Source organism: Oncorhynchus nerka, linkage group LG10 (genome assembly GCF_034236695.1).
Source record: "Oncorhynchus nerka isolate Pitt River linkage group LG10, Oner_Uvic_2.0, whole genome shotgun sequence".
NCBI lineage: Eukaryota > Metazoa > Chordata > Actinopteri > Salmoniformes > Salmonidae > Oncorhynchus > Oncorhynchus nerka.
In genome coordinates, this window is record NC_088405.1 from 4,004,441 (window position 1) to 4,026,607 (window position 22,167).

A 22,167-nucleotide genomic window follows, 5' to 3' on the forward strand; every position below is an offset into this window, starting at 1 on the left:
AGGAGAGAGATGAGGATAAAGAGGACAACGAGGAGAGGAGAGAGATGAGGATAAAGAGGACAACGAGGAGAGGAGAGAGATGAGGATAAAGAGGACAACGAGAGAGGAGAGAGATGAGGATTAAGAGGACAACGAGGAGAGAGAGATGAGATTAAGAGGACAACGAGAGAGAGAGATGAGGATAAAGAGGACGAGGAGAGAGAGAGATGAGATAAAGAGGACACCTGGGAGATTAGATAAAGAGACAAGATGAGGATAAAGAGGACAAGAGAGAGAGATGAGGATAAAGAGGACAACGAGGAGAGGAGAGATGAGGTTAAAGAGGACAACGAGAGGGAGAGAGATGAGGATAAAGAGGACAAGAGAGAGAGATGAGGATAAAGAGGACGAGGAGAGGAGAGAGATGAGGATAAAGAGGACAACGAGGAGAGAGAGATGAGGATAAAGAGGACAACGAGGAGGAGAGAGATGAGGATAAAGAGGACAACGAGGAGAGAGATGAGGATTAAGAGGACAACGAGGAGAGGAGAGAGATGAGGATAAAGAGGACAACGAGGAGAGAGATGAGGATTAAGAGGACAACGAGAGAGGAGAGAGATGAGGATAAAGAGGACAACGAGAGAGAGATGAGGATAAAGAGGACAACGAGGAGAGGAGAGAGATGAGGATAAAGAGGACAACGAGGAGAGGAGAGATGAGGATAAAGAGGACAACGAGGAGAGAGATGAGGATTAAGAGGACAACGAGGAGAGAGAGAGATGAGGATAAAGAGGACAACGAGGAGAGAGATGAGGATTAAGAGGACAACGAGGAGAGGAGAGATGAGGATAAAGAGGACAACGAGAGAGAGATGAGGATAAAGAGGACAACGAGGAGAGAGAGAGATGAGGATAAAGAGGACAACGAGGAGAGGAGAGAGATGAGGATAAAGAGGACAACGAGGAGAGAGATGAGGATAAAGAGGACAACGAGGAGAGAGATGAGTATTAAGAGGACAACGAGGAGAGATATGAGGATTAAGAGGACAACGAGGAGAGGAGAGAGATGAGGATAAAGAGGACAACGAGGAGAGAGATGAGGATAAAGAGGACAACGAGGAGAGGAGAGAGATGAGGATAAAGAGGACAACGAGGAGAGAGATGAGGATTAAGAGGACAACGAGGAGAGGAGAGAGAGATGAGGATTAAGAGGACAACGAGGAGAGAGAGGAGGATAAAGAGGACAACGAGGAGAGGAGAGAGATGAGGATAAAGAGGACAACGAGGAGAGGAGAGAGATGAGGATAAAGAGGACAACGAGGAGAGAGATGAGGATAAAGAGGACAACGAGGAGAGGAGAGAGATGAGGATAAAGAGGACAACGAGGAGAGGAGAGAGATGAGGATCAAGAGGACAACGAGGAGAGGAGAGAGATGAGGATAAAGAGGACAACGAGGAGAGGAGAGAGATGAGGATAAAGAGGACAACGAGGAGAGAGATGAGGATAAAGAGGACAACGAGGAGAGGAGAGAGATGAGGATAAAGAGGACAACGAGGAGAGGAGAGAGATGAGGATAAAGAGGACAACGAGGAGAGGAGAGAGATGAGGATAAAGAGGACAACGAGGAGAGGAGAGAGATGAGGATTAAGAGGACAACGAGGAGAGGAGAGAGAGATGAGGATAAAGAGGACAACTAGGAGAGGAGAGAGATGAGGATAAAGAGGACAACGAGGAGAGGAGAGAGGAAGATAAAGAGGACAACGAGGAGAGGAGAGAGATGAGGATAAAGAGGACAACGAGGAGAGAGATGAGGATAAAGAGGACAACGAGGAGAGGAGAGAGATGAGGATAAAGAGGACAACGAGGAGAGAGATGAGGATTAAGAGGACAACGAGGAGAGAGATGAGGATTAAGAGGACAACGAGGAGAGGAGAGAGATGAGGATTAAGAGGACAACGAGGAGAGAGATGAGGATAAAGAGGACAACGAGGAGAGAGATGAGGATAAAGAGGACAACGAGGAGAGGAGAGAGATGAGGATAAAGAGGACAACGAGGAGAGAGATGAGGATAAAGAGGACAACGAGGAGAGGAGAGAGAGGAGGATTAAGAGGACAACGAGGAGAGAGATGAGGATAAAGAGGACAACTAGGAGAGGAGAGAGAGGAGGATAAAGAGGACAACGAGGACAGAGATGAGGATTAAGAGGACAAAGAGGAGAGGAGAGAGATGAGGATAAAGAGGACAACGAGGACAGAGATGAGGATTAAGAGGACAAAGAGGAGAGGAGAGAGATGAGGATAAAGAGGACAACGAGGAGAGAGATGAGGATAAAGAGGACAACGAGGAGAGAGATTATTAAGAGGACAACGAGAGAGGAGAGAGAGATGAGGATAAAGAGGACAACGAGAGAGGAGAGAGATGAGGATTAAGAGGACAACGAGGAGAGAGATGAGGATTAAGAGGACAACGAGGAGAGGAGAGAGATGAGGATAAAGAGGACAACGAGGAGAGAGATGAGGATAAAGAGGACAACGAGGAGAGAGATGAGGATAAAGAGGACAACGAGGAGAGAGATGAGGATAAAGAGGACAACGAGGAGAGGAGAGAGATGAGGATTAAGAGGACAACGAGGAGAGAGATGAGGATTAAGAGGACAACGAGGAGAGGAGAGAGAGATGAGGATAAAGAGGACAACGAGGAGAGGAGAGAGATGAGGATTAAGAGGACAACGAGGAGAGGAGAGAGATGAGGATAAAGAGGACAACGAGGAGAGGAGAGAGATGAGGATAAAGAGGACAACGAGGAGAGGAGAGAGATGAGGATAAAGAGGACAACGAGGAGAGGAGAGATGAGGATAAAGAGGACAACGAGGAGAGAGAGGAGGATAAAGAGGACAACGAGGAGAGGAGAGAGGAGGATAAAGAGGACAACGAGGAGAGGAGAGAGAGATGAGGATAAAGAGGACAACGAGGAGAGGAGAGAGATGAGGATAAAGAGGACAACGAGGAGAGGAGAGAGATGAGGATAAAGAGGACAACTAGGAGAGAGATGAGGATAAAGAGGACAACGAGGAGAGGAGAGAGATGAGGATTAAGAGGACAACGAGGAGAGAGAGGAGGATAAAGAGGACAACGAGGAGAGGAGAGAGATGAGGATAAAGAGGACAACGAGGAGAGAGATGAGGATAAAGAGGACAACGAGGAGAGGAGAGAGAGGAGGATAAAGAGGACAACGAGGAGAGAGAGGAGGATAAAGAGGACAACGAGGAGAGGAGAGAGATGAGGATAAAGAGGACAACGAGGAGAGGAGAGATGAGGATAAAGAGGACAACGAGGAGAGAGAGGAGGATAAAGAGGACAACGAGGAGAGGAGAGAGAGATGAGGATAAAGAGGACAACGAGGAGAGAGATGAGGATAAAGAGGACAACGAGGAGAGAGAGGAAGATAAAGAGGACAACGAGGAGAGAGATGAGGATAAAGAGGACAACGAGGAGAGAGATGAGGATAAAGAGGACAACGAGGAGAGGAGAGAGATGAGGATAAAGAGGACAAAGAGGAGAGGAGAGAGATGAGGATAAAGAGGACAACGAGGAGAGAGATGAGGATTAAGAGGACAACGAGGAGAGAGATGAGGATAAAGAGGACAACGAGGAGAGAGATGAGGATTAAGAGGACAACGAGGAGAGAGATGAGGATAAAGAGGACAACGAGGAGAGAGATGAGGATAAAGAGGACAACGAGGAGAGAGATGAGGATAAAGAGGACAACGAGGAGAGAGATGAGGATAAAGAGGACAAAGAGGAGAGAGATGAGGATTAAGAGGACAACGAGGAGAGAGATGAGGATAAAGAGGACAACTAGGAGAGAGGAGGATAAAGAGGACAAAGAGGAGAGAGATGAGGATAAAGAGGACAAAGAGGAGAGGAGAGAGATGAGGATTAAGAGGACAAAGAGGAGAGAGATGAGGATAAAGAGGACAAAGAGGAGAGAGATGAGGATAAAGAGGACAACGAGGAGAGGAGAGAGGAGGATAAAGAGGACAACGAGGAGAGAGATGAGGATAAAGAGGACAACGAGGAGAGGAGAGAGATGAGGATAAAGAGGACAACGAGGAGAGAGAGGAGGATAAAGAGGACAACGAGGAGAGGAGAGAGATGAGGATTAAGAGGACAAAGAGGAGAGAGATGAGGATAAAGAGGACAAAGAGGAGAGGAGAGAGATGAGGATTAAGAGGACAACGAGGAGAGGAGAGAGGAGGATAAAGAGGACAACGAGGAGAGAGATGAGGATAAAGAGGACAACGAGGAGAGGAGAGAGAGGAGGATAAAGAGGACAACGAGGAGAGGAGAGAGATGAGGATTAAGAGGACAAAGAGGAGAGGAGAGAGATGAGGATAAAGAGGACAACGAGGAGAGGAGAGAGATGAGGATAAAGAGGACAAAGAGGAGAGGAGAGAGATGAGGATAAAGAGGACAACGAGGAGAGAGATGAGGATTAAGAGGACAACGAGGAGAGCTGGGTAAGTGACCTTCAGCTTCAGTAAAGGCCTAAAGGACTTCTTCTATAGATGAACTCTGTTCTTAGAGTGTTTTCCCTTCATCTCCAGGCCCTTCAGCGACGTCGTTTAGCTTCCTGTAGCTCAGTACATAGTAACATCACCTCTCTGATACAGTATCACAGGAAGTGGTTTAGTTAACACGATTAACCGTCGGGAAGCATTCAACAGTACGCAGGTATCTTATCTGTTTGAAATGTCCAGGTGATTCCTACCCTGGCGATGTCCGGCTCGGAGGATATGAGACAGCAGAACCGGGCCATGGCGGCAGGACCCTCCAACATCCCCTCGTCCATGTTGATGTCCAACACCTGGGCTCCCATCTCCACCTGGGTCTTGGCTATGCTCAACGCCTCCTGGAGACAGACAGGGACCGGTTCACAGACAGGGACCGGGACACAGACAGGGACACAGACAGGGACCGGGACACAGACAGGGACACAGACAGGGACACAGACAGGGACCGGGACACAGACAGGGACACAGACAGGGACACAGACAGGGACACAGACATGGACACAGACAGGGACCGGGACACAGACAGGGACACAGACAGGGACCCATACAGGGACACAGACAGGGACACAGATAGGGACACAGACAGGGACACAGACAGGGACACAGACAGGGACCGGGACAGACAGGGACACAGACAGGGACACAGACAGGGACACAGACAGGGACACAGACAGGGACAGGGACACAGACAGGGACACGGACAGGGACACAGACAGGGACCGGGACACAGACAGGGACCGGGACACAGACAGGGACCGGGACACAGACAGGGACAGGGACACAGACAGGGACACAGACAGGGACAGGGACACAGACAGGGACACAGACAGGGACAGGGACACAGACAGGGACACAGACAGGGACCGGGGAGAGACAGGGACCGGTTCACAGACAGGGACACAGACAGAGACACAGACAGGGACACAGACAGGGACCGGGACACAGACAGGGACACAGACAGGGACACAGACAGGGACCGGGACACAGACAGGGACACAGACAGGGACACAGACAGGGACCGGGACACAGACAGGGACCGGGACACAGACAGGGACACAGACAGGGACCGGGACACAGACAGGGACACAGACAGGGACAGAGACACAGACAGGGACACAGACAGGGACCGGGACACAGACAGGGACACAGACAGGGACACAGACAGGGACACAGACAGGGACACAGACAGGGACCGGGACACAGACAGGGACACAGACAGGGACACAGACAGGGACACAGACAGGGACACAGACAGGGACCGGGACACAGACAGGGACACAGACAGGGACAGAGACACAGACAGGGACACAGACAGGGACCGGGACACAGACAGGGACACAGACAGGGACACAGACAGGGACACAGACAGGGACACAGACAGGGACACAGACAGGGACCGGGACACAGACAGGGACAGGGACACAGACAGGGACAGGGACACAGACAGGGACACAGACAGGGACACAGACAGGGACCGGGGAGAGACAGGGACCGGTTCACAGACAGGGACACAGACAGAGACACAGACAGGGACACAGACAGGGACCGGGACACAGACAGGGACACAGACAGGGACACAGACAGGGACCGGGACACAGACAGGGACACAGACAGGGACACAGACAGGGACCGGGACACAGACAGGGACCGGGACACAGACAGGGACACAGACAGGGACCGGGACACAGACAGGGACACAGACAGGGACAGAGACACAGACAGGGACACAGACAGGGACCGGGACACAGACAGGGACACAGACAGGGACACAGACAGGGACACAGACAGGGACACAGACAGGGACACAGACAGGGACACAGACAGGGACCGGGGAGAGACAGGGACGAGGAGGATAAAAAGGAGAGACGTTTCACCTCGTAGTTTCCCGACATGATCAGCTTGGCGAACTTCCTTGATCCAGCCACGTTGCACCGCTCGCCGATGTTGACGAAATTAGTGTACGGACCGATCCTGAACGGCTCCAGACCTGTGGCACAAAACATACTCAAGCTGTGGTGAAATTAGTGTACGGACCGATCCTGAACGGCTCCAGACCTGTGGCACAAAACATGGACCGATCCTGAACGGCTCCAGACCTGTGGCACAAAACATGGACCGATCCTGAACGGCTCCAGACCTGTGGCAACAAAACATGGACCGATCCTGAACGGCTCCAGACCTGTGGCACAAAACATACTCAAGCTGTGGTGAAATTAGTGTACGGACCGATCCTGAACGGCTCCAGACCTGTGGCACAAAACATGGACCGATCCTGAACGGCTCCAGACCTGTGGCACAAAACATGGACCGATCCTGAACGGCTCCAGACCTGTGGCAACAAAACATGGACCGATCCTGAACGGCTCCAGACCTGTGGCACAAAACATACTCAAGCTGTGGTGAAATTAGTGTACGGACCGATCCTGAACGGCTCCAGACCTGTGGCACAAAACATGGACCGATCCTGAACGGCTCCAGACCTGTGGCACAAAACATGGACCGATCCTGAACGGCTCCAGACCTGTGGCACAAAACATGGACCGATCCTGAACGGCTCCAGACCTGTGGCAACAAAACATGGACCGATCCTGAACGGCTCCAGACCTGTGGCAACAAAACATGCTCAAGCTGTGGTGAAAAGCTCAGCAGTGGTTTGCTGCTACTCTTCATCATCATCATCATCATCATCAGCTACCGTGACTGAGAAGGTAAATCTCAGAGCAGATCTACTGTAGATTCAGGTCCTCCCGGTCAACGCCATTATATTCATTATTATCTATTAAAAAGAAAAGGCAGAACTGATCCTAGGTCAGGACGTCTACTCTGCCAGGCTTTATATAAAATACCAGCCCTGGAACGGCCTGGAACGGCACAGAGCTCATCTAGACTCACGTCTACTCTGCCAGGCTTTATATAAAATACCAGCCCTGGAACGGCCTGGAAGGACACAGAGCTCATCTAGACTCACGTCTACTCTGCCAGGCTTTATATAAAATACCAGCCCTGGAACGGCCTGGAAGGACACAGAGCTCATCTAGACTCACGTCTACTCTGCCAGGCTTTATATAAAATACCAGCCCTGGAACGGCCTGGAAGGACACAGAGCTCATCTAGACTCACGTCTACTCTGCCAGGCTTTATATAAAATACCAGCCCTGGAACGGCCTGGAAGGACACAGAGCTCATCTAGACTCACGTCTACTCTGCCAGGCTTTATATAAAATACCAGCCCTGGAACGGCCTGGAAGGACACAGAGCTCATCTAGACTCACGTCTACTCTGCCAGGCTTTATATAAAATACCAGCCCTGGAACGGCCTGGAAGGACACAGAGCTCATCTAGACTCACGTCTACTCTGCCAGGCTTTATATAAAATACCAGCCCTGGAACGGCCTGGAAGGACACAGAGCTCATCTAGACTCACGTCTACTCTGCCAGGCTTTATATAAAATACCAGCCCTGGAACGGCCTGGAAGGACACAGAGCTCATCTAGACTCACGTCTACTCTGCCAGGCTTTATATAAAATACCAGCCCTGGAACGGCCTGGAAGGACACAGAGCTCATCTAGACTCACGTCTACTCTGCCAGGCTTTATATAAAATACCAGCCCTGGAACGGCCTGGAAGGACAGAGAGCTCATCTAGACTCACGTCTACTCTGCCAGGCTTTATATAAAATACCAGCCCTGGAACGGCCTGGAAGGACACAGAGCTCATCTAGACTCACGTCTACTCTGCCAGGCTTTATATAAAATACCAGCCCTGGAACGGCCTGGAAGGACACAGAGCTCATCTAGACTCACGTCTACTCTGCCAGGCTTTATAAAATACCAGCCCTGGAACGGCCTGGAAGGACACAGAGCTCATCTAGACTCACGTCTACTCTGCCAGGCTTTATATAAAATACCAGCCCTGGAACGGCCTGGACGGACACAGAGCTCATCTAGACTCACGTCTACTCTGCCAGGCTTTATATAAAATACCAGCCCTGGAACGGCCTGGAAGGACACAGAGCTCATCTAGACTCACGTCTACTCTGCCAGGCTTTATATAAAATACCAGCCCTGGAACGGCCTGGAAGGACACAGAGCTCATCTAGACTCACGTCTACTCTGCCAGGCTTTATATAAAATACCAGCCCTGGAACGGCCTGGAAGGACACAGAGCTCATCTAGACTCACGTCTACTCTGCCAGGTTTAATTATAAAATACCAGCCCTGGAACGGCCTGGACGGACACAGAGCTCATCTAGACTCACGTCTACTCTGCCAGGCTTTATATAAAATACCAGCCCTGGAACGGCCTGGAAGGACACAGAGCTCATCTAGACTCACGTCTACTCTGCCAGGCTTTATATAAAATACCAGCCCTGGAACGGCCTGGAAGGACACAGAGCTCATCTAGACTCACGTCTACTCTGCCAGGCTTTATATAAAATACCAGCCCTGGAACGGCCTGGAAGGACACAGAGCTCATCTAGACTCACGTCTACTCTGCCAGGCTTTATATAAAATACCAGCCCTGGAACGGCCTGGAAGGACACAGAGCTCATCTAGACTCACGTCTACTCTGCCAGGCTTTATATAAAATACCAGCCCTGGAACGGCCTGGAAGGACACAGAGCTCATCTAGACTCACGTCTACTCTGCCAGGCTTTATATAAAATACCAGCCCTGGAACGGCCTGGAAGGACACAGAGCTCATCTAGACTCACGTCTACTCTGCCAGGCTTTATATAAAATACCAGCCCTGGAACGGCCTGGAAGGACACAGAGCTCATCTAGACTCACGTCTACTCTGCCAGGCTTTATATAAAATACCAGCCCTGGAACGGCCTGGAAGGACACAGAGCTCATCTAGACTCTTGTCGTTCTACCTGCGAGTAGCATGTAGTCCTGAAAGACGTCAGTAGGGGGCACTCTGGGGTGACAGTGCTTCACTTTCTCAGCAATGGCCCTGAACACAGAGAGAGAGATGTATATTAGTTTCATATCTATCAGTCCTATATCTATAGACAATATATCAGTCCTATATCTATAGACAATATATCAGTCCTATATCTATAGACAATATATCAGTCCTATATCTATTGTGGACGGACCACTAGAGGGCAGGCTGGGCTCATGGATAGTTGCCCAACAGAGCCTGGGAGACAAGGTAACCAGAGTCAATTAAGCACAGCTGACGGTACTAATGAGATACTCTCCTTCCCCTATAAAAGAGAGAATGGAACCAGAAGAGAGAGGGGGAAACTATCTCTGGAAGATGGCCACCGAGAAAGAGAAGCTGTGCTGAAAGAACCACTAAGACGAGTGACGCCCAATTACTTGGTACGCTCACACTATAGACAATATATCAGTCCTATATCTATAGACAATATATCAGTCCTACATCTATACACAATATATCAGTCCTATATCTATAGACAATATATCAGTCCTATATCTATAGACAATATATCAGTCCTATATCTATAGACAGCAGTATAGACAATATATCAGTTCTATATCTACAGACAGTAATATAGACAATATATCAGTCCTATATCTATAGACAATATATCAGTCCTATATCTATAGACAGCAGTATAGACAATATATCAGTCCTATATCTATACACAATATATCAGTCCTATATCTATAGACAATATATCAGTCCTATATCTATAGACAATATATCAGTTCTATATCTATAGACAGCAGTATAGACAATATATCAGTCCTATATCTATAGACAATATATCAGTTCTATATCTATAGACAATATATCAGTTCTATATCTATAGACAGTAGTATAGACAATATATCAGTCCTATATCTATAGACAATATATCAGTCCTATATCTATAGACAATAGATCAGTCCTATATCTATAGACAATATATCAGTCCTATATCTATACACAATATATCAGTTCTATATCTATAGACAATATATCAGTCCTATATCTATAGACAATATATCAGTCCTATATCTATAGACAATATATCAGTCCTATATCTATAGACAGCAGTATAGACAATATATCAGTTCTATATCTATAGACAGCAGTATAGACAATATATCAGTCCTATATCTATAGACAATATATCAGTCCTATATCTATACACAATATATCAGTCCTATATCTATAGACAATATATCAGTCCTATATCTATAGACAGTAGTATAGACAATATATCAGTTCTATATCTATAGACAGCAGTATAGACAATATATCAGTTCTATATCTATAGACAGCAGTATAGACAATATATCTGTCCTATATCTATAGACAGCAGTATAGACAATATATCAGTCCTATATCTATAGACAATATATCAGTCCTATATCTATAGACAATATATCAGTCCTATATCTATAGACAGCAGTATAGACAATATATCAGTTCTATATCTATAGACAGCAGTATAGACAATATATCAGTCCTATATCTATAGACAATATATCAGTCCTATATCTATACACAATATATCAGTCCTATATCTATAGACAATATATCAGTCCTATATCTATAGACAGTAGTATAGACAATATATCAGTTCTATATCTATAGACAGCAGTATAGACAATATATCAGTTCTATATCTATAGACAGCAGTATAGACAATATATCTGTCCTATATCTATAGACAGCAGTATAGACAATATATCAGTCCTATATCTATAGACAATATATCAGTCCTATATCTATAGACAGCAGTATAGACAATATATCAGTTCTATATCTATAGACAATATATCAGTCCTATATCTATAGACAATATATCAGTCCTATATCTATAGACAATATATCCGTTCTATATCGCTGGACAGTAGCTATTGTCAGAGGACAGAGCAGACGACAGGTCACCTGATGTGTGCAGGAGTCGTTCCACAGCATCCACCAACCAGATTCACCAGACCATCTGTAGCAAAGTCCTACACAAATAAGAGAGTCAGTCAGTGTGTATAGAAACTGTAATGATACAATGACTATGAGGTCAAAGGTCAGACTGTCAGCTTTTAATTTGAGGGTATTTTCATCCATATCGGGTGAACCGTTTAGAAATTACAGCCCTTTATGTACATAGTCCCCCCCCCCATTTTAGGGGACCAAAAGTATTGGGACACATTCACTTGTGACTCTATAAACGTGTTGGATGTATTGCCTGTTTGTTTTGGTTGCCCAATAGAAACAAATGGTAAATCATGTATAGTGTCATTTTGAATTCACTTTTATTGTGAAAATAATAAGAATAGAATATGTTTCGTAACACTTCTACATTAATGTGGACGCTACCGTGGTTACGGATAATCCTGAATGAATCCTGAATGATAATGCTTGAGAAAGTTACAGACACACATCTATACCCCTAAAACATGCTAACCTCTCACCATTATAATAACAGGGGAGGTTAGCATTTTATATCATAGCCCCTAAAACATGCTAACCTATCACCATTACAATAACAGGGGAGGTTAGCATTGTATATCATAGCCCCTAAAACATGCTAACCTCTCACCATTATAATAACAGGGGAGGTTAGCATTTTATATCATACCCCCTAAAACATGCTAACCTCTCACCATTACAATAACAGGGGAGGTTAGCATTTTATATCATAACCCCTAAAACAAGCTAACCTCTCACCATTACAATAACAGGGGAGGTTAGCATTTTATATCATACCCCCTAAAACATGCTAACCTCTCACCATTACAATAACAGGGGAGGTTAGCATTTTATATCATACCCCCAAGACATGCTAACCTCTCACCATTACAATAACAGGGGAGGTTAGCATTTTATATCATAGCCCCAAGACATGCTAACCTCTCACCATTACAATAACAAGGGAGGTTAGCATACCTCCAAGACATGCTAACCTCTCACCATTACAATAACAAGGGAGGTTAGCATACCTCCAAGACATGCTAACCTCTCACCATTACAATAACAAGGGAGGTTAGCATACCTCCAAGACATGCTCACCATTACAATAACAAGGGAGGTTAGCATACCTCAAGACATTACAATAACAAGGGAGGTTAGCATACCTCCAAGACATGCTAACCTCTCACCATTACAATAACAAGGGAGGTTAGCATACCTCCAAGACATGCTAACCTCTCACCATTACAATAACAAGGGAGGTTAGCATACCTCCAAGACATGCTAACCTCTCACCATTACAATAACAGGGGAGATTAGCATTTTGCAGTGGAATGATATTCATTCACTTGTCTGAATCAAATCGATAGATCATTCATTGGGTAGACCAGCTATAAATCAATAAGTTGACCTTTAAATGTGAGGCTGTCAACTCCGGGGTCTCATCGTATCCACCGAACGTATTGGGGAGACCTGAAACGAGCAGAGGGTGTGAAAACGGCAGATCGTTGGTTGTGAAGCACACAAAGTAAAGGTGAGCTAGCTAGATGCTAAGTTACCGGGTGAGTGGGGGCGGATGGGTGCTGGTTACCTGCGTTGGGGTAGCACAAGACGTGAGCCGTGGTGCATTTCCCAATAGCCTGAATAAAAGGCCTCATCTCAGTGGCTCCTAAGGCACAGTTAAGACCAATACTGGAAGAGAGGAACACACTGTATATCAGCCTATTGAGGCCCAGTCTGATGAGGTCAGATATCAGCCTATTGAGGCCCAGTCTGATGAGGTCAGAATAAGACAGTAACATTGTATATCAGCCTATTAAGGCCCAGTCTGATGAGGTCAGATATCAGCCTATTGAGTCCCAGTCTGATGAGGTCAGATATCAGCCTATTGAGTCCCAGTCTGATGAGGTCAGATATCAACCTATTGAGGCCCAGTCTGATGAGGTCAGAATAACACACAGTAACATTGTATATCAGCCTATTGAGTCCCAGTCTGATGAGGTCAGATATCAGCCTATTGAGTCCCAGTCTGATGAGGTCAGATATCAGCCTATTGAAGCCCAGTCTGATGAGGTCAGATATCAGCCTATTGAGGCCCAGTCTGATGAGGTCAGATATCAACCTATTGAGGCCCAGTCTGATGAGGTCAGATATCAGCCTATTGAGGCCCAGTCTGATGAGGTCAGATATCAGCCTATTGAGGCCCAGTCTGATGAGGTCAGAATAAGACAGTAACACTGTATATCAACCTATTGAGGCCCAGTCTGATGAGGTCAGAATAAGACAGTAACACATTGTATATCAACCTATTGAGGCCCAGTCTGATGAGGTCAGAATAAGACAGTAACACATTGTATATCAGCCTATTGAGGCCCAGTCTGATGAGGTCAGATATCAACCTATTGAGGCCCAGTCTGATGAGGTCAGATGTTGTAGATTCCATTAATCTCTCCAGCAGATCTGAAGTTTGAAGTTTATTTGAATATAAAACAGCAAGAAACTTGAGGACAAACCTGTGGAAGTCAACGACAACAACAACAACAACAAGGTAGTATTGAAGTCCTGAAGCAGAATGTAATGACTCACCAGAGGGGTTTGGCATGGGACACGCTGATGACGAAGGCCTCTCCCGTCTGTCCTGAGAGAGTACGACCACTCCTGTCCACGATGGTGCCTGATATCTAGAAACACAATCAATCAATCTGTCCTGAGAGAGTACGACCCCTCCTGTCCACGATGGTGCCTGATATCTAGAAACACAATCAATCTGTCCTGAGAGAGTTCGACCACCACGATGGTGCCTGATATCTAGAAACACAATCAATCCTGAGAGAGAAACATGGTGCCAATCTAGAAACACAATCAATCTGTCCTGAGAGAGTTCGACCACCACGATGGTGCCTGATATCTAGAAACACAATCAATCAATCTGTCCTGAGAGAGTTCGACCCCTCCTGTCCACGATGGTGCCTGATATCTAGAAACACAATCAATCTGTCCTGAGAGAGTTCGACCACCACGATGGTGCCTGATATCTAGAAACACAATCAATCTGTCCTGAGAGAGTACGACCACCACGATGGTGCCTGATATCTAGAAACACAATCAATCAATCTGTCCTGAGAGAGTTCGACCACCACGATGGTGCCTGATATCTAGAAACACAATCAATCAATCTGTCCTGAGAGAGTTCGACCCCTCCTGTCCACGATGGTGCCTGATATCTAGAAACACAATCAATCTGTCCTGAGAGAGTTCGACCACCACGATGGTGCCTGATATCTAGAAACACAATCAATCAATCTGTCCTGAGAGAGTACGACCCCTCCTGTCCACGATGGTGCCTGATATCTAGAAACACAATCAATCAATCTGTCCTGAGAGAGTTCGACCACCACGATGGTGCCTGATATCTAGAAACACAATCAATCTGTCCTGAGAGAGTATGACCACCACGATGGTGCCTGATATCTAGAAACACAATCAATCAATCTGTCCTGAGAGAGTACGACCACCACGATGGTGCCTGATATCTAGAAACACAATCAATCTGTCCTGAGAGAGTACGACCACCACGATGGTGCCTGATATCTAGAAACACAATCAATCAATCTGTCCTGATATCTAGAAACACAATCAATCTGTCCTGAGAGAGTTCGACCACCACGATGGTGCCTGATATCTTGAAACACAATCAATCAATCTGTCCTGAGAGAGTTCGACCCCTCCACCACGATGGTGCCTGATATCTAGAAACACAATCAATCAATCTGTCCTGAGAGAGTTCAGTCCTGCGTTTATATTTTTGTTCAGTGTATTTTAATGATTTGGAAAAAGGCGCTCTGATCCTGACGCTTCCCGCGGAGACAATTGGATTGCGTCTCCGCTTGTGTGGTCAAGCAAGTTAGGGAGACATCTAAATCAATGGAAGAAGGAATAGAAATGACCGAATTAAAAGTGAATTGAGAGAGAGAAAAGGCTACAACGACCAAAGCCAACATGTAGGCTGCTGTTTAGGATATAATCTGAATGGAGTTTTTTTTTTTTTTTTATTTATTTTACCTTTATTTAACTAGGCAAGTCAGTTAAGAACAAATTCTTATTTTCAATGACGGCCTGGGAACAGTGGGTTAACTGCCTGTTCAGGGGCAGAATGACAGATTTGTACCTTGTCAGCTCGGGGATTTGAACTCGCAACCTTCCGGTTACTAGCCCAACGCTCTAACCACTAGGCTACGCTGCGTTAGCTAACTGTAGGACGGTGAGAAGCACAGTAACGTTATGGCTAGCAGCCTCAATTAGCCTCGTTAGCTAACTGTAGGACGGTGAGAAGCACAGTAACGTGATGGCTAGCAGCCTCAATTAGCCTCGTTAGCTAACTGTAGGACGGTGAGAAGCACAGGAACGTCATGGCTAGCAGCCTCAATTAGCCTCGTTAGCTAACTGTAGGACGGTGAGAAGCACAGTAACGTTATGGCTAGCCTCAATTAGCCTCGTTAGCTAACTGTAGGACGGTGAGAAGCACAGTAACATTATGGCTAGCAGCCTCAATTAGCCTCGTTAGCTAACTGTAGGACGGTGAGAAGCACAGTAACGTTATGGCTAGCAGCCTCAATTAGCCTCGTTAGCTAACTGTAGGACGGTGAGAAGCACAGTAACGTTATGGCTAGCAGCCTCAATTAGCCTCGTTAGCTAACTGTAGGATGGTGAGAAGCACAGTAACGTTATGGCTAGCCTCAATTAGCCTCGTTAGCTAACTGTAGGATGGTGAGAAGCACAGTAACATTATGGCTAGCAGCCTCAATTAGCCTCGTTAGCTAACTGTAGGACGGTGAGAAGCACAGTAACGTTATGGCTAGCAGCCTCAATTAGCCTCGTTAGCTAACTGTAGGACGGTGAGAAGCACAGTAACATTATGGCTAGCAGCCTCAATTAGCCTCGTTAGCTAACTGTAGGATGGTGAGAAGCACAGTAACGTTATGGCTAGCCTCAATTAGCCTCGTTAGCTAACTGTAGGATGGTGAGAAGCACAGTAACATTATGGCTAGCAGCCTCAATTAGCCTCGTTAGCTAACTGTAGGACGGTGAGAAGCACAGTAACGTTATGGCTAGCAGCCTCAATTAGCCTCGTTAGCTAACTGTAGGACGGTGAGAAGCACAGTAACGTGATGGCTAGCAGCCTCAATTAGCCTCGTTAGCTAACTGTAGGACGGTGAGAAGCACAGTAACGTTATGGCTAGCCTCAATTAGCCTCGTTAGCTAACTGTAGGACGGTGAGAAGCACAGTAACGTTATGGCTAGCAGCCTCAATTAGCCTCGTTAGCTAACTGTAGGACGGTGAGAAGCACAGTAACGTGATGGCTAGCAGCCTCAATTAGCCTCGTTAGCTAACTGTAGGACGGTGAGAAGCACAGTAACGTTATGGCTAGCAGCCTCAATTAGCCTCGTTAGCTAACTGTAGGATGGTGAGAAGCACAGTAACGTTATGGCTAGCAGCCTCAATTAGCCTCGTTAGCTAACTGTAGGATGGTGAGAAGCACAGTAACGTTATGGATAGCCTCAATTAGCCTCGTTAGCTAACTGTAGGATGGTGAGAAGCACAGTAACGTGATGGCTAGCAGCCTCAATTAGCCTCGTTAGCTAACTGTAGGACGGTGAGAAGCACAGTAACGTTATGGCTAGCAGCCTCAATTAGCCTCGTTAGCTAACTGTAGGACGGTGAGAAGCACAGTAACATTATGGCTAGCAGCCTCAATTAGCCTCGTTAGCTAACTGTAGGATGGTGAGAAGCACAGTAACATTATGGCTAGCAGCCTCAATTAGCCTCATTAGCTAACTGTAGGACGGTGAGAAGCACAGTAACGTTATGGCTAGCAGCCTCAATTAGCCTCGTTAGCTAACTGTATGACGGTGAGAAGCACAGTACCGTTATGGCTAGCAGCCTCAACTAGCCTCGTTAGCTAACTATAGGACGGTGAGAAGCACAGTAACATTATGGCTAGCAGCCTCAATTAGCCTCATTAGCTAACTGTAGGACGGTGAGAAGCACAGTAACGTTATGGCTAGCAGCCTCAATTAGCCTCGTTAGCTAACTGTATGACGGTGAGAAGCACAGTACCGTTATGGCTAGCAGCCTCAACTAGCCTCGTTAGCTAACTATAGGACGGTGAGAAGCACAGTAACGTTATGGCTAGCCTCAATTAGCCTCGTTAGCTAACTGTAGGACGGTGAGAAGCACAGTAACATTATGGCTAGCAGCCTCAATTAGCCTCGTTAGCTAACTGTAGGACGGTGAGAAGCACAGGAACGTCATGGCTAGCAGCCTCAATTAGCCTCGTTAGCTAACTGTAGGACGGTGAGAAGCACAGTAACATTATGGCTAGCAGCCTCAATTAGCCTCATTAGCTAACTGTAGGACGGTGAGAAGCACAGTAACGTTATGGCTAGCAGCCTCAATTAGCCTCGTTAGCTAACTGTAGGACGGTGAGAAGCACAGTACCGTTATGGCTAGCAGCCTCAATTAGCCTCGTTAGCTAACTATAGGACGGTGAGAAGCACAGTAACGTTATGGCTAGCAGCCTCAATTAGCCTCGTTAGCTAACTTTAGGTAATTTAGAATTTAAGTAAGAAATTATGGCAAGCCTCAAAAAGCAGAAATCTACTTACAAATAACTGTAGGATGGTTTGAGAAGCACAGTAACGTTATGACAAGATAAAAATTTAAAAATTAGCCTTGATTATGCTAACTGTAGAAACGGTGAGAATCAATTGATAGAAACGATTAGTGGCTGATGAAGACAGTCAGTGGTGATGAAGCCTCGTTAGATGAACTGTGATGAAGACAGTCAGTGATGAAGCACAGTGTGAAGACGTTATGGCTAGCAGCCTCAATTAGCCTCGTTAGCTAACTAATTTAGTAATTTAGTAATTTAACTAAGAAATATACTGGCAAGACACTGACAAAAAGACAGAAATCATACTTACAAATATAGGTCTGGGTTCGTAGCTCTCTTCAAACAGTTTGTCGATAGCAAACAGTGCTGCCTTTATGACAAGATAAAAAATTAAAAAAATTAATCGATACATTGATTATGATCAATTGTATGGAAACGTATGTAAAACTAGAATCACATTGATAGAAACTAGATGACAGTCAGTGGTGATGAAGACAGTCAGTGGTGATGAAGACAGTCAGTGGTGATGAAGACAGTCAGTGGTGATGACAGTCAGTGGTGATGACAGTCAGTGGTGATGACAGTCAGTGGTGATGAAGACAGTCAGTGATGAAGACAGTCAGTGATGAAGACAGTCAGTGATGAAGACAGTCAGTGGTGATGACAGTCAATGATGAAGACAGTCAGTGGTGATGACAGTCAATGATGAAGACAGTCAGTGGTGATGACAGTAAATGATGAAGACAGTCAGTGGTGATGACAGTCAATGATGAAGACAGTCAGTGGTGATGACAGTCAGTGATGAAGACAGTCAGTGGTGATGACAGCAAGTGATGAAGAGAAACTAGATGACACTCAGTGATGAAGACAGTCAGTGATGAAGACAGTCAGTGAGGAAGACAGTCAGTGATGAAGAAGTTCAGTGATGAAGACAGTCAGTGGTGATGACAGTCAGTGATGAAGACAGTCAGTGATGATGACAGTCAGTGATGAAGACAGTCAGTGATGATGACAGTCAGTGATGAAGACAGTCAGTGGTGATGACAGTCAGTGATGAAGACAGTCAGTGATGAAGACATTCAGTGATGAAGACAGTCAGTGATGATGACAGTCAGTGGTGATGACAGTCAGTGATGAAGACAGTCAGTTGTGACAGTCAGTGATGAAGACAGTCAGTGGTGATGACAGTCAGTGATGAAGACAGTCAGTGGTGACAGTCAGTGATGATGACAGTCAGTGATGAAGACAGTCAGTGATGAAGACAGTCAGTGATGATGACAGTCAGTGATGATGACAGTCAGTGAAGAAGAGAAACTAGATGACAGTCAGTGATGAAGACAGCGAGTGAAGAAGAGGAACTAGATGAGAAGAGGAACTAGCGAGTGACGAAGGTGTACCTTGGCGTTGGCCGTGTCAAAGATGGTCTCCACCATGATAATATCCGCTCCTCCATCCAACAGACCCCGGACCTGCTCGGCGTAGGCCTCAGCCAGCTCATCAAAGGCTGAGGGGGGAAGACACAGGACCGCTCAGCACGGTAGCACCATCAGAGAGAGTACTGTCAACTCTGGAGGTTACCAATGGTTTATCAAGAATCACCTGAGAGGCCTTTATAGACCCCGATTGGGTAACAGATACATAGTGTAGGTCTGAGAGGGTAACAGATACATAGTGTAGGTCTGAGAGGGTAACAGATACATAGTGTAGGTCTGAGAGGGTAACAGATACATAGTGTAGGTCTGAGAGGGTAACAGATACATAGTGTAGGTCTGAGAGGGTAACAGATACATAGTGGAGGTCTGAGAGGGTAACAGATACATAGTGGAGGTCTGAGTGGAGGTCTACCTCTCAGACCCTGAGAGGGTAACAGATACATAGTGTAGGACTGAGAGGGTAACAGATACATAGTGTAGGTCTGAGAGGGTAACACATAGTGTAGGTCTGAGAGGGTAACAGATACATAGTGTAGGTCTGAGAGGGTAACAGATACATAGTGTAGGTCTGAGAGGGTAACAGATACACTGATAGGGTAACAGATCTGTTATCCATAGTGGAGGTCAGGGTAACTACATAGTGGAGGTCTATGTAACAGATACATAGTGGAGGTCTGAGAGGGTAACAGATACATAGTGGAGGTCTGAGAGGGTAACAGATACATAGTGGAGGTCTGAGAGGGTAACAGATACATAGTGGAGGTCTGAGAGCCCTTATAGACCCTGAGAGGGTAACAGATACATAGTGTAGGACTGAGAGGGTAACAGATACATAGTGTAGGTCTGAGAGGGTAACAGATACATAGTGTAGGTCTGAGAGGGTAACAGATACATAGTGTAGGTCTGAGAGGGTAACAGATACATAGTGGAGGTCTGAGAGGGTAACAGATACATAGTGGAGGTCTGAGAGGGTAACAGATACATAGTGGAGGTCTGAGAGCCCTTATAGACCCTGAGAGGGTAACAGATACATAGTGTAGGACTGAGAGGGTAACAGATACATAGTGTAGGTCTGAGAGGGTAACAGATACATAGTGTAGGTCTGAGAGGGTAACATATACATAGTGTAGGTCTGAGAGGGTAACAGATACATAGTGTAGGTCTGATAGGGTAACAGATACATAGTGTAGACCCTGAGAGGGTAACAGATACATAGTGTAGGTCTGAGAGGGTAACAGATACATAGTGTAGGTCTGAGAGGGTAACAGATACATAGTGTAGGTCTGAGAGGGTAACAGATACATAGTGTAGGTCTGAGAGGGTAACAGATACATAGTGTAGGACTGAGAGGGTAACAGATACATAGTGTAGGTCTGATAGGGTAACAGATACATAGTGTAGGTCTGAGAGGGTAACAGATACATAGTGTAGGTCTGAGAGGCCTTATAGACCCTGATAGGGTAACAGATACATAGTGTAGGACTGAGAGGGTAACAGATACATAGTGTAGGTCTGAGAGGGTAACAGATACATAGTGTAGGTCTGAGAGGGTAACAGATACATAGTGTAGGTCTGAGAGGGTAACAGATACATAGTGTAGGTCTGAGAGGCCTTATAGACCCCGATTGGGTAACAGATATATAGTAGGGTAACAGATACATAGTGGTCTGATAGGGTAACAGATACATAGTGTAGGACTGAGAGGGTAACAGATACATAGTGTAGGTCTGAGAGGCCTTATAGACCCTGATAGGGTAACAGATACATAGTGTAGGTCTGAGAGCCCTTATAGACCCTGATAGGGTAACAGATACATAGTGTAGGTCTGAGAGGGTAACAGATACATAGTGTAGGTCTGAGAGGCCTTATAGACCCTGATAGGGTAACAGATACATAGTGTAGGTCTGAGAGGGTAACAGATATATAGTGTAGATCTGATAGGGTAACAGATACATAGTGTAGGTCTGAGAGGGTAACAGATATATAGTGTAGGTCTGAGAGGGTAACAGATACATAGTGTAGGTCTGAGAGCCCTTATAGACCCTGATAGGGTAACAGATACATAGTGTAGGTCTGAGAGGGTAACAGATACATAGTGGAGGTCTGAGAGCCCTTATAGACCCTGAGAGGGTAACAGATACATAGTGTAGGTCTAGGGTAACAGATATAGACCCTGAGAGGGTAACAGATACATAGTGTAGGTCTGATAGGGTAACAGATACATAGTGTAGGTCTGAGAGGGTAACAGATACATAGTGTAGGTCTGAGAGCCCTTATAGACCCTGAGAGGGTAACAGATACATAGTGTAGGTCTGAGAGGGTAACAGATACATAGTGTAGGTCTGAGAGGGTAACAGATACATAGTGTAGGTCTGAGAGGGTAACAGATACATAGTGTAGGTCTGAGAGGGTAACAGATACATAGTGTAGGTCTGAGAAGGTAACAGATACATAGTGTAGGTCTGAGAGGGTAACAGATACATAGTGTAGGTCTGAGAGGGTAACAGATACATAGTGTAGGTCTGAGAGGGTAACAGATACATAGTGTAGGTCTGAGAGGGTAACAGATATATAGTGTAGGTCTGATAGGGTAACAGATACATAGTGACATCAGTAGAAAGAGAAGGAAGAAG

The 22,167-nt window shown here is 46.0% G+C and overlaps 1 protein-coding gene across 1 annotated transcript in view; it reads right to left on the minus strand.

Annotated features, from left to right (window-relative positions):
* Positions 1 to 22,167, minus strand: part of LOC135573636 (methionine synthase-like) — a 97,192-nt gene that overhangs the window by 65,332 nt on the left and 9,693 nt on the right. The window contains 9 exon segments of the mRNA XM_065022931.1: positions 4,751 to 4,891; positions 6,428 to 6,540; positions 9,431 to 9,510; positions 11,407 to 11,474; positions 12,839 to 12,900; positions 13,019 to 13,119; positions 14,014 to 14,108; positions 18,412 to 18,471; positions 19,499 to 19,605. Of these exon segments, the coding sequence (XP_064879003.1) occupies positions 4,751 to 4,891; positions 6,428 to 6,540; positions 9,431 to 9,510; positions 11,407 to 11,474; positions 12,839 to 12,900; positions 13,019 to 13,119; positions 14,014 to 14,108; positions 18,412 to 18,471; positions 19,499 to 19,605 (827 nt within the window).